Source organism: Orbicella franksi, chromosome 2, assembly GCF_964199315.1.
Source record: "Orbicella franksi chromosome 2, jaOrbFran1.1, whole genome shotgun sequence".
Lineage (NCBI taxonomy): Eukaryota > Metazoa > Cnidaria > Anthozoa > Scleractinia > Merulinidae > Orbicella > Orbicella franksi.
In genome coordinates, this window is record NC_138146.1 from 32,490,296 (window position 1) to 32,503,873 (window position 13,578).

A 13,578-nucleotide genomic window follows, 5' to 3' on the forward strand; every position below is an offset into this window, starting at 1 on the left:
ACTCAGTTGAAGGCCTGAATGTGCTGTTTTGCTAACGGGCTTAGATTGTGCATTCATCCTGCATATTGGACTTCGCTTGTTGACGACAAACGTACGCATTAGAAAAGTAATGCAATCAATTAGAGTATTTGTTTCTGTATTGTTGGCACTTAAGAGAAAAGTAGTCTTTAAAGAGAACGCTACTAAAGTCTTTATGTTTAGATTTTTGACCCTTTTAAGTATCGTAGCTGTGCAAATTTAAGTCCAGCTGTAGTCAGAACTGCGTCCTCCACAGATCGTGGAAAGCACTGAAAGCGCTTAAAACTTTCTTCTAAACTCAAGCGTAAACGGAATCGGCGTACAATTTTGGCCATGGAAATTAAAAAAGATCAAGCATTATATCGCGCTCAAAGTCCGGGCCTATTTTATTACAAATTTCTATGGATATGCTGAATTAAAGGTTATTCGTGTTACTGATATCTCAGCCGGTGAAATTCCAAAATATATATATAAAGCTTACGTTTTTGCTAGCAACGTATCGGAAATCATGTGTTTGCCGGTACAATAAACGATACGTTTTTGACTCGTCAGAGCGCGCGTAGTATCTCATCGTCATCATCATCATCATCATCATCATCATCATCATCACCATCATCGTCATCATCATCATCATCATCAACATCATCATCATTACCATAATTATCATCATCGTTTCATTTAGTAATGCAGGTTACAAAGTTGACAGCCAAAGGGGCTGATATGGGCCTACAATTAACTAATAAAGTATAATATAATAAATAGAATAATTAAAATTTACCCTATAGTATTGAAATATTGAATGTCCCTTTTGTATCAACTGGTCACATGACCAACTTCTCTTCGACATGAAAGCAATAAACCTATCGGGAATAAAGAGTGTACAGCACGTACGTTTAGGCTGGTATCTGAAAATGGGGAATCATTAATGTTTGAAATTAGGAAGGATTCCGGCTTTCCGATATACGATTTCGTCTTTTCCTTCAAATCCTTGCACAGTAGAATTAATTTCAAATTTTTAGATCTCCATAAGACAGCTCTCGATCTGCCTTGTGGTTACTGGGCTGAAATTTTCTGTAATGTTCTTTTTTTTCCCTCACATTTTATTTGAAGTTTCAGTGTCTTTGAAGTGATAAAAAGCGTTAAATCGACATGAAATCATACTGTCATAAGGCACTGATTTGGAGATTGATACTCGGTCTAGTTAACGCAAATTTTCTGTATACAAGGCCTCTTACTAATTCTGTGAGCCTGGAAGGTGCAGTAAGATTCAGTCAAAATTCCGCCTCATTTCTACATTTTTTTTTTTTTTGAGTAGCGTTCAAATCTTGCTTGAAACCGACATATCGCAGTTTGATATTTTTGCCTGTCAACAGTGACCTAGCAAATCTTTTGAAAATAGAATTTAAACTGTTGGCTTTTGTATGCGTTTCGCCTATTGCTGCACTCATGTGGTGTTACAATTTTGCCCAAGCTAGAGGCAGTAAAACAGTAACCTGCAGTGTTAAAGGATGGGTTTCACGGCTCGGCGCGTGTGCAAACTACTACGTTAATGATTTAATTCCATTATTTATAAAACAATCAGAGGCGTGCTGATAACTCTTGCGGGAAATTTGCCTTTGCAAATTTATCGGTCAGTGGCGAAAACGTGGCGATATAGGTGTGCTTCTCATTAGCATTCCTTTAGTAGGTTCCGAGTCCGTGCATTATATACATTTTCGTTTTCTTCTCAACCACCATGTATTTCGGTAATCACAGACTATAATTTCGTGAAAGCAGAATGATAGCCTTTGTAGCTTTGTACAGCCATACGGCTACACAAAGGCTAGCAGAATGACTGATGCCCAAAATTGACGGAAGATGTCAACAGATTCATTATTGGCCAGGCCCCAGTTGTTCGAAGGCTGGATAACGCTATCCACCGGATAAATCGCTATCCAGCGGATAAGTGGTAACAAAACAAACCACGCTATACAGGCTGTACATACAAACCACGCTGGATAGTGATTTCTGCAGTGGATAGCGTTATCCATCTTTCGAACAACCCAGGCCAGGTTGTTTAAAGGGCGGATGCTATCAACCGGATAAATTACTATAGGGAACTGAGACATTTGTTTACAAACACTGTTTTTGTTATTTAAATGTTCAAAACGTTAAACGAAAGAATTCTTTGTTTCACCAGCCAATAACTTTCTGGTCGGCATATTAATAACAATATAGGTGACATTACTGATATCTTTGCTATCCAGCGGATAGCGTGGATATGGATATGGCCACCGTATCGCCGAAAAGGTCCATTGGGTAGACTACACCATAGCTTGCACATGCGCCGAACCGAGAAACTATCCCTTTAAATTCCATCATGTGCTCAGTAGTATCAATCAAGGGAGGGAGCATTCAAGGAAGGGAGCGGAGAATGAGACCCTCCCACGCAGACGTTCTTAGGCTTGTCACGCGTGACAAGCCTAAGAACGTCTGCGTGGGGCGCTACGGAGAATGCGAAAGAAACTATATCCCGTATACGTCAGAGGGCGTAAACAATGTGCTAATTGATATTTGCTGAAAAGGTTTGAGCTTCACGGAACAAGTAATGTTGCCAGGAGTGTATTCCATACAAATATACCATCGAATACCGTTATACGCCAACTAAACTATTTCAAAATCTCAAAGATAAACAAAGATTTCAAACATTGAGGCGTTGTGTGAATTCGAAGATATTTGAAGACTGCACAATAATCTCTATTTCACTTTTTTATGCAAGGATAATATTCTTGGACACTATACCCTGTTCCTGAAAGTTCACACTCCAATCCAAAATCTTCGCTTTCGTAAAACTGTTCATCCCTGATGTATATGGGCAAATATCCAAATAGATATATTTTTTGTTGCAAATTGGATATAATTTGGCGCCAGATATCTTAATAGAAGATGAGCGAACTAGTCTAATTAATGCTATATGAGCCCCAGGGGCCTTCTTTATTTTTCACGTGATACAATAGAGCCGGTAGACTTCTTAAAAAGATGCTGAAGTTCCAAACATGACAGGTACTTCTATTATGTTTTTGTAACAGGACAATTGAAATCATCAACACTCTTGCTTTACAATAAAATGTTTAATTTTTAGTTAATTAATTTAGTTACCTAGTTACTTAAATGGATCAACAGCCATCTTTGTCATAAATAGCCTCCCTTGAGAGTCTCTTTTTACATTTTACATCTTAACACATCTGCTATACATACCTATCACACTAACAGGTTTTTTTAGCCTTAAAAAAGTAACTTTGAAAGAATTAAAATATTTACACCTAATTCGAGAAGCTGCTAACAAAATTATACCTTGAACTAACAATTGCTTTGCAATGCTTCTCCGGCAGTACCTTTACCGTTTCTTTATATTAATCCTTAGAAACGCAAATATTCTTTATGAAAAATAATCAAATTAAAAAGATTACAGTTCTCACTAATTTTTAACTTTCAGTCTCATAAATAATGTTTGCTCAAGGCGTTAAACGTTTGTGTGTCTCTGGTCTGGATCAACTAACTTTTCTATCTCCTCAAGAGGAACACAACACGACTCCGATTTATCGTATGATCCACAGTGTCCATTCTGGACAAGATGGTCTTCGTTGTCTCGTCCTCGATAGTTTTTCATGTGGTGTTCCATCTGGTAGGCAGCAAATGGGTAGAGGATCATCACTGCAAAGAAATCTTCTATCATGTTTCCGTGGATGTCGTATCTCTCTCGTATCGAGATGCGTATCCCCGCACCATAGGCGAAGAATCCAAACAGCACCGTCCATCCGACGTAACATATCCCGGAAGCGATGTCAAAGAATTCCAAAGCCAGAAGTGCGATCCAAGTGTAGAACGGTATCGCAAGGATCAGCATCTTCGTCCACTTTCTACCTTTCGGCCTTTCCATTTCCGCAGCTGCAACTGACATGGAGTACCAGGGTGCAAAGATGTTCAGGAAAACTTTGATCACGCTCTCGGTAGTTGGAGTACTGAGAACATCCAAAAGGCCAGTGGTGAACTGTGGACCAGTGGGATCAAGGTCTCCAGCTTCTACCTTTACCGCCCTCCACAACGCCACGCACATGAAACAGAGCAGGATGGTGTAGGGAACCCCAGACGCAATGGAAACTGTTTGCAGGGCATTAAGTGCTTTATCACCTCCAACATAAAGAAGAGCAGTTGCTGTTGCACCTTCAGTCAGAGCCCAGAAGATACGCTGGAGGACGGGAGGTTTGGGGTCGCCATTGGCCGAAAGACAGTCTATCACAAGGGAACCACTGTCAGAACTGGTGACAAAGTAAAGGACGATTCCGATCAGGGAAAGGATTGAAAGGAAAGTTCCTATGTCTCCATATTGTTGCATCACGTCGAACCACATATCGTTCTTGCCACGACAGGATAAACGAAACAAACCATTAAGAGACTCGGTTGCAGTTTTTCCGCCGATCGGTGAAGTGCAAGTTATGTTTGCAAGTGCTGCATTTCGTTCCATCTTTAGGCCTGCGCCTCCGAAGACACTGAACCAGAAGATTGAAAAAGCGACCGGTGCTGTGAGTGTGGCGTTGATGAACTGTCTGATGGTTCTGCCTCTAGATATCTTGGCAATGAACATGCCGACGAAAGGCGACCAGGCGATCCACCAGCCCCAGTAAAATATGGTCCAACCATCCATCCATTGCGCGGCCTCCTTTCCGTCCGGGGCATTTCCTAGCTGAGCAAAAGCGTCCGTGTGGAAGCCAAGCTGAATTATTGTCTGCATGTAATAACCGGTGCTCTGGACAAGCAAGTTCAGAGTGAACCAGGGTTCATCAAGGAAGAACACCAGCATCATGACAAATACGCCCAAGATGAAACAGATTTCGCTCAACCGTCGGATGCCCATCTTCAGTCCGCTGATAACGGAGGCTGTAGCGCAGGCCGTGACGCACCAGATGATGATGATCTGGTTTAAGGTGCTGACCTCAATGGAGCTTCTTAAGCGATGAACACCAGCGTTTAGTTGCATTACGCCCAGTCCTAAGCTCGTGCAAACGCCAAACATGGTGCACACAACGGAAAGGATGTCGATAGCATCTCCCATCCATCCATAAATCTTGTCGCCGATGAGGGGATACATACAGGAGCGCATTGTCATGGGAAGTCCTTGCCTGTAACCTACAAAGGCCAACAGAAGACCCACCACAACATACACGATCCATCCGTGAATACCCCAGTGAAACAAAGTTAGGTTCATGGAGTCCTGGGCCCGTTGATTGTCATTGTACCTGTAGACAGGAGAGTATGCGCAAGAGTTGAGTACCAGGAAACTTCTTTTAATTAACACTTTCATACATCTATTGTCGATCCCACTTGAATGACGCTAATGAAACATTCACTGATGATTATCCGGTAACTCACGAAATAATGTCATTCATTCATTCATTCATTCATTCATTCATTCATTCATTCATTCATTCATTCATTCATTCATTCATTCATTCATTTATTCTTCCACTCTTTCTTTCTTTAAAGACATAAAATAATGCCGGCACTATGACATTCATAAAACAATGTACTCTACGTGGATAAACTCAACTTACCTGTCATAATAACGGTTTCCATAATGACCAGGCGCGTAATGCCAGACCGGTTCAGCTGCAAAATACAAGAAACACACTTGGTTAGTAAAATAAAGCAAACATTAAATATTGGGAATTTTCACAAAACAATATCTACCTTAAGAGATTGACTATGCTTTAAAAAATTGGTATCGAGCCGTTAGCCGCACTCTGATCAATGATTGAAAAGAGTTGTATTTATATCGCTACCCGCTCCGCGCTAACTGGGACCATACCGCTGTATATAGCCTCTGTTTCAAAACGAGTTTCACGGAAAACTTTTCACGTGGAAATGTTAGTTTGCATGAAAATTAACCCGCGGGTAAAACACGTTTTCGCACGAACACTCGTTTTGGTAACGAGGCAAACGTGTGCGGGAAAATTGCCCTTTTTCTCGCTTAAATTTCGCGATTTTTGAGTAATTTTTAAGTCTTCTAAATGGTATCTAGAAGATATGAAAGGAGAATTGAAATGTTGCGCTTGAGTGTCAGAATAGGCGCCATTAATGTGTAAATCTAAATTCTCTTGGTAAATATTGTAAGAGAGTAAATGAAATATCACTCAGTTGTGCGATGGAACGCCTGATATCCTGAAGACTGTTTCATTAAAAATATTAAAAGCGTCGCCGGAGAGAAAGTGAATAAGTGGTATTCGAACATTTTTGAAATATTGAAAGTGATTTTCAGTAGATGATGAATACTAGTTCTTTTCGAATATTAGATAAATGAATGCTATTTTACACAAGCGCGCAAAAATGCAGTTACCGTGAGAGGTATTATGCAGAGTTCAGAAAAGTGGGCTTTCATACAAGGTGACAGAATAAGTAAATATTTAATCCCAATTTTTTAAAACTCTTTTGTATCGACTGAACGTTAGGCTTATTTTCTCCTCGTCGCCTGGCGACATGTTTCTTATCTGCTTGCGCGATCACATATCTGGCAATTACGAGCTAGAAAGTGATATTGACCGTTTGACCGTAATCAAGTTGATTACAAATTCTGGGAATTTTTTAAGCCACCATTAACCTCTCCCAAATTATTCTGTTTTTTTTTTTTTGTTTTCATTTGAAAGTAAAATTAGCACTCAATCTTGAATATTGAGGACTTTGCACTTTGATATTACTGCGAAGTCAGTCGAAAGTGAAACACACGTGGCAACGACTGAAAGCACAGGTCTTTCAAGCTCCTTGCTTGATCACCCCTACAGCGTGATAGCAAAAAAATACATGTACAAGAGTTTGTATGGGAATGTTGTAAGGGAATGTAAGATCGTTCGTCCGGCTCAAATTACTTGTCAACCCAGTGCTCGAAGGGATTGTATTTAGCCAAACGATGAAATGTAAGGATATGTTTAGAAAAAATTATAAATATAACTATAACTCGCTGAAGTATTCCGAAAACGGCATAACGTCCCAAAGCAACGCAACCAATACCCTAAGGAAGGAAGGGTTTTCCCTTCCGTTATTCTAGGGGTTATTCTAGGCGCATTTCCATAGAAGCTTTTTTACATGAGTTTTAACGCTGTTTGGCAACGTCGTGTACTCACTGTCACGCGATCAGCTTGGGAAGCCTGTGGCGAAACAAAACTAAAGTTCCCTTGCACCTGACAGTTGGTCTGGTTTCTGACTCTGTGATCAAGCGAGGCCATCCGTTTGGTAACAAGTTCGACGGCCAAATTATTTATTATTTATACTATATCACATGGTTCCCACGAGGACTCTGCGCTCGTTTAAAATTTTACACCACTCGTGAACCACTGAAAAAATGCTATGCTGTCGGCGTTTTTGTCGTGGAGGAGAGGAAATTCAAAACTGAAATTTCAAGAAGTACTTCTTTTCAACAATGCATTCAATATGATGTGATCAAAGTCCACTTTGAGAGGCGAAATTCTCTCTTTGGCGAATTCGTCTTTTGATAAGAATTCGACAGTTAAGCAATTTATGAAAGTGCAAGGTGCTGTTCTGAAGGTAACATTAAAACTTATTTTAGCATTTTGCCTAATTCCATTATATTTTAATCCCCACAGAAAATGAAATAAGTATTTCCACGTGGTTGATAGTAAAATCACTGAACGCTTTTTATTCAGCTGTATATTTGCATAAAAAGCGCGGTTTCCACTGACGTCTATTCACAATAAATATCATGAATGGTGCAAATATGACGCTTGAGGGGCGGGCAGTTATGCGTGACGCCAGTCATAGTAATTTCACTTTAGCATGTGGGAGGTTAAGTATCACCGGGAGAAAGTACTTTTACTTGCTAGTAGTTTTACTGGGCATGTGTCTAGCAAAAAACGAAATTTTATATAAAAAAATATCTATAAATCTTCAAAAAAAGTCAAAAACATTATTTAACTTGTTGAATACTTTTTATATTCACAACTTTTTTTCAAAAATATTGGTGAGAATTTTTTTCGGCCGTTCTCGCGTTTAGTGGCGAAGAAATTATAGTATGTAATTATTCACCCACCGGTTTCGCCCGATTTGATTTTGGCTGCTAAAATACTAGAGGACTTATTTTCTGTCTGAATGGATAGGAATGACTGTATAGTTCAACATACCAACTCCGAAGTAGAATAGGCCGATCCCTATGCCAGCGGCAAACAGCATGGTGAAGTACGACGCGTCTTTGAATTCAGGTTTTTCATCCGGTTTTCCCAGTTTCATGTTGCCGTATTTGGAGAAGTACAGGACGATAATAAACACGGCCCAGGCGTCTTGGGTGCCAATGTACATCCAGGTAAAGGTTTGGGTGATCCAGGTTTTCCACTCTCCCATTTTTTTATTCGCTGCTTCTGGCTCGGTCATACACCACACGACAAAGCCCCAGATAATCAAAGCTGAGACGAAGGACACAACTGGATTTAGACGAATGTTGATTCCAAGATTGGAACTTCCCATTTTGCACCATTTCCAGTTAACGCGAAACCAGCGACATCTATTAGCCGCATCCTCTTGTTCACTGCCAGCACTGCTCGTATCCATTTTTAGTTCGCCGGTTCGTTTTCGACAGTAACGTGTCTTTGATATGACTACCGGTCCTCGCTTCTTTTAGCGCGCTTTTATGCAGGTAATTTATTAATATATTCGAAACTGATATAGACATGACAGGTGGCTCGCTTCGGCGCAGGTGACAACCACGGCTTTGGCAGAGCAGGAATGGGCCGAAATACGTTGTTGTCTTGTTTGTGTGTAATTTTACTTTCGAGGAGTAAGATCAGACCGGAAGACCATTTTCGCCCGTACTATTACTGGAAGCTTTTACGGTGAATTTTTTACCAGCAAAATTATTTTCTGTTCACACCATACACCATGTTTTTAGAGTTAGAAGGATTAAAATCTATTTGCTTCAAACGTAGAAAAGAGAAATTAAACAGAGGGTTAACCCTAACAGCGAAAATTTCAATGCAAAGTCAGGCGTCTATTTCATGGGGTAAATAATTTCACTTGATCACAGGAAACGTTTTTAATTTGAATTATTCCACCGACCTTCGGTTGAACTGTTTCTCGTGCTATGACATGTTTACTTTAGTATTACAATTATCTACGACGACAGTCTCGTGAGCTTTAAGCTCTCAATATTATGATAACTTTTTATTCATTTTTATATTTCTAATTTTCTCGGCATTTCTCGCCTCTGGCAATGTCTCGGCGTACTGATCCAGTCTTCCGATTTCAATTGTAGGCCAAGCCGTTCGGAAATTTGTGATGATCAATTTTACTGTGTAAACAATAAATAACATACTCTTTCATGCACTGATGCGTGGGCGGCTTGCCTTGATTTGCATTTCATGACTGTAACGAACAAAGGCGGGAAATTTATCAACGCCGATCGCTTCCAATGATGTGCTACAATCGCTGAGATCGTTGCAAAAAAAATTCCAGCGGTCGTTGTGATCATACAGCGATATTTGTGGCGACGATAGCTATTAAGATACGTAGTAACATACTAATTCAGTCAGTCTAGCCAACGATCGTAGCGGTCATATTGAAAGAACTCTCCGGAGGCTGTATGTAGAGCGTCTTTCTTTGACCCAGGTCTTCACGGGTATTTTTATTCTGTAGTGATAATGGCGATCGTATGAAAACTTGTAGTGATAAGGATCGCTCAACATTTTTCTGGAGCGACCGTGGGTCGTGGCGATTGTGAAAACCAGCCTTTATCAAATCAAATGTTATGCCAGCATTTTCATTGCTGCGGTCGAAATAGTTTCCACAAGTATGGAACATGATAATCATTGAATTCGATTAAATATGAAATAAAATTCGCAGTTCTCAATCAAGGATTATCGCGCGGACCAAATAAACTAGATCAAGTTGAACCAGTGACGTCAGTGACTGTATTGACATCTTCCCACGTATGAATTGTTAATGCTTTGAGCGAAGTGCAGCTGGATGTGGGCGAAAGCTGAACGATCGAGTTTCAGATGTTAAACTAAGTTCATTGATTTCGTCCGTATAAGAGTTCATTTTTATAGTTGAACGATACCCAAGACAGTTGTGAGAACTCATAGCGTTCACGTTAGTGTAACGCAATCCTAATCCAGTTTGTCTCGAGAATTTTTCTTTTGTTATTTAACTGTACAGAAAGTTAAACAAAAGAGCTCTTTGTTTCACCAGCCAAAAGATGTTTGGTTGGCATTTCAATAACAATAGATGAAATCATTGATATCTTTGCTACACATTAGACGTTGGTAAACTCGTCACGGTCAAACTTAGCTAAACACGTGACGTGTTTCCACGATGGCCCAGTCACGAGCCCGTGACGTATACTTACGTGACGATCAGCATCTGTAAAAGTACAGCCATGTTTGTGTTTATGTATAGACCAGCAACGTTCACATGGATTTCTGGTGACATGTGTGACTCATTTATCCGTGACTCTTCGTAGTTAGGTCTGTGAGGAGTTATAGCTACAGCTATCGCCAACTGTGTGACAGTTTATAGATCTGATGGGATGGTTTATGGTCAAAACTGCGAACACTGGAAACAAACACGAGACCTCAGTTCGTAAGCAGAGCAGTATTTTAATGCCAATTTAAGACTAAAAAGATCTTTTCGAAAGCTGTTGGCTGAAGGAAGACAGCGAATATAATTGCTTTCGATACATAAATTTGTAGAAACACGATTAAGTCCGATCAGCTGCCGGCTCTGCACGTCTCCACACGTCTCTACAGCTTGCGGCTGAGCTAGCGCGGTGGGCTTATTTGTATTTAGGCTATCGAGTTGACCTGACAATATTACCCCGCGTACCTGTTGAAGTAAAAGAGTTCTTCGTAAATATTAAGGTGGTTAGACTTTGTTCTGACTACAACTGCATTATTTTTCTCGCAATATGCAAATTTGCTTTGTTTTCAACTGAGAATGATTGAACTCCATCATGCGGTCGGTTTACACGAGAACAATAAGGGCAGCTTAATTTTGGCAGACTTAATTGTTTCCCTTTGTTTTCGGAAGTAAGCTACTCAAAAGAAAGAAAGCACTCATGTGTAAAGAACACCTTTTTCACATTTTGTGTATGTACTTGTACTTTTCTTAGGTTGTGTTCGGGAAAATCGACGATCCCAAAACGGATTTCGCGTTTCTCTACTAAACAGGATCACTCGGATCATGGTGCATCAAAGGAACTAGCCCAGGTAGCTGGCGGGATTGCTTTTATATCTTTCAGCAGTCAAACGCGAGTGGCGAAGCCGCGAGAGGATTGGTCAAGAGTCGATTTGCCGAATAATGCGGGGCCGCCAAAGTCAAATCGCTCACGAATCCCGCCAGATATTCAGCGCATGTTACAAACGGAACGGGGGGGGAGGGGGGGGAGCGGTGCACTCGGAGAAAAATTGGGTGGGGGTGTGCGGCCTGCTTCCCAAAACCCATACAATATTTATGACCAAAATCTGCGATTTATAACCTGACCCTAAATCAATACCCTGTTTCAGACCTGCCTTACACTTAGTTCCCCAGTTCAGACCGATGTAAAGGCATCGTGCAGGGTTTATAGTCTTATAGCTATATAGATAATGTTGAAAAAGTAGTCTCTTCTAAAAAAAAAAACACGCCCAATTCAAGACCAGAGTACAAAAATCAGACCCTGATCAAATGATCAAAATGGCTATAATCAATACCCAATTTATGACCAAAACGGATAAAAACCATACCCTTTGGGGCCGCACATACCTATATAGACCATAGAAGGGAGTACCCCCCGGGAATGATCTCCTTGCCCTGGGATTCTTCCATTTCCGTGATGCACTACGATCCGAGTGGTCTTGGATTAATCTGTTTAGTACAGAAACGCGAAATTCCTTTTGGGATTTTCGACTTTCCCAAACAAACGCACCCTTTTAAATTTTCGTTAAGTGTACGTACAGGGTGGTTATGACGCGATCATTACAAAAAGATGAGTCAAAAACTGGACTCTAGTGAACCTGGACAAGACCCAACGTTCCTCATCAGGTGGCGGCACTTGATTGATCGTCGTCGCCAGTTCTGACCGCGCTCCTTAAATATGGCCTAACGGGTTGAAGGTGCTCTTCAAAGAGTTATGTGATATTTTAGAGCTTACAATTCCGTATGGAGAAATCAAAAAAAAAATACATATTTAATCAAAGCATTTACAAGTCATCTCATCTGCCGAGAGACGCAAACAAAACTCGCTTGAGGGGAAGAAAGTGGCAGGACGTTTGGTGGGAGAAATCAGATTTCTTTCGCGTCACGCTCGACGGAGTAAGAAAAAAAGAAGAGGCGAGAGGCTGCTCTATAGTCTATCCTATTGTGAGGATGACACTGCAAAATGGAACTGCACTGAGAGGAAACGATTTCGATGCGAAAATTTCTGAAATTTGTGCCATTTTCAAAGCGACTAACCAGGCTTCTCTACTCCCTCCATATAATGCATGTAAGAAGAGACACATTAAAAATCACTTCCATATTTCAATAGTAAGAATTTTCGGTTCGAAATTCGTCCCTCCCATCCTCCCCGCAAGCGGCGATAGATTTATGGTTATCAGCAAACTCAAAAGTAGCGACGCTCCGAAAGCAACGGCTATCCGAAAAGAGCGCCTTGAAACGTGATTGAATTTTTTGTAAAAACAGTGGAAGAAAAGCTTAATTAACCTTAGCTAAAATGATTTGATCCTTTTTTGTGACTCCATTCTCGTCTCCAGACTCCAGAGGCTGCGATTGTTTTCTTCAGCGCTGACCAAAAGGAGGGCAGCTTGTGGGAACGAGAGTGAAATGACCCGTCTCAGCCGATCACAATTATCCAAAGTCACTTATAAAGCTAGTTTATGGAACTACAAGGATTTTTACAAAACATGATCACTCTTCTGGTATTGCTGATCCCGTTAAAACAACTGGTCACAACATCAAATGGGACCATTTTGACATCTTGGTGTCCGGCAAAACCGACTACCATTGTAAGGTTAAGGAGACCTTGTTTATTCAGCAGTTGCAGCCAGCATTGAATGTTTATTGTGCTTTATTTTTAATCAAGAAATGACCCTATTTAGACTTACTGCAAAGGCAATATACTTCTCTGTTCAGGTATTACATAAATCAAATCAATTCAAATAAGATCAACAGTTTTATTTATGTGCCAAACCACTAGCTGGCTGTCTCTAAAGATAGGGAGCCTACCTAATTGGGGAAGTCTAGAAATATGCCCGGAAATATGAGGCATTCTTTTCAACTCTTAATTCTCTTGAACACGATTTTTCCTGTCTCCTCTCCTAATAACTAGAACGTTCTTGCCTTAGCACTCTGTAACACTAGCACTCTTCTGCGCATATGCGGTGGATAGTTTTGTTATGGATTCAAAGTTGGCCTAGGTGAGGAAATCCTTTCCATCGATCTTTTGATGATGATGAACAAATTATTAGCCAATAGGGAGAGTTACAGTTTGACTACTCCAATCAAGGCCACTCGACAAAATTTTCCACAAATTAACGAATAAGAACC

General features: G+C 40.5%; 1 protein-coding gene across 1 annotated transcript; it reads right to left on the reverse strand.

Moving 5' to 3' along the window:
• Positions 1-1,543: 1,543 nt before the first annotated feature.
• Positions 1,544-8,639, reverse strand: LOC145479366 (glycine betaine transporter 1-like). Its single transcript, XM_081457709.1, has 3 exons — positions 8,187-8,639; positions 5,610-5,664; positions 1,544-5,294 (listed from the first exon to the last, which is right to left on the reverse strand). The coding sequence occupies exons 1-3, from the start codon at positions 8,608-8,610 to the stop codon at positions 3,521-3,523; spliced, it is 2,253 nt and encodes a 750-aa protein (XP_081313835.1). The 5' UTR covers positions 8,611-8,639; the 3' UTR covers positions 1,544-3,520.
• Between the last annotated feature and the right edge of the window lie 4,939 nt (positions 8,640-13,578).

Bases quoted from the DNA above. Each gene is read 5' to 3' on its own strand.
- LOC145479366 (XM_081457709.1), bottom strand. From the start codon at position 8,610: ATGGATACGAGCAGTGCTGGCAGTGAACAAGAGGATGCGGCTAATAGA. The intron at 5,665-8,186 runs GTATGTTGAACT...TGTATTTTGCAG, and splicing joins CCTATTCTACTTCGGAGTTG to CTGAACCGGTCTGGCATTAC. The intron at 5,295-5,609 runs GTAAGTTGAGTT...TCCTGTCTACAG, and splicing joins GGAAACCGTTATTATGACAG to GTACAATGACAATCAACGGG.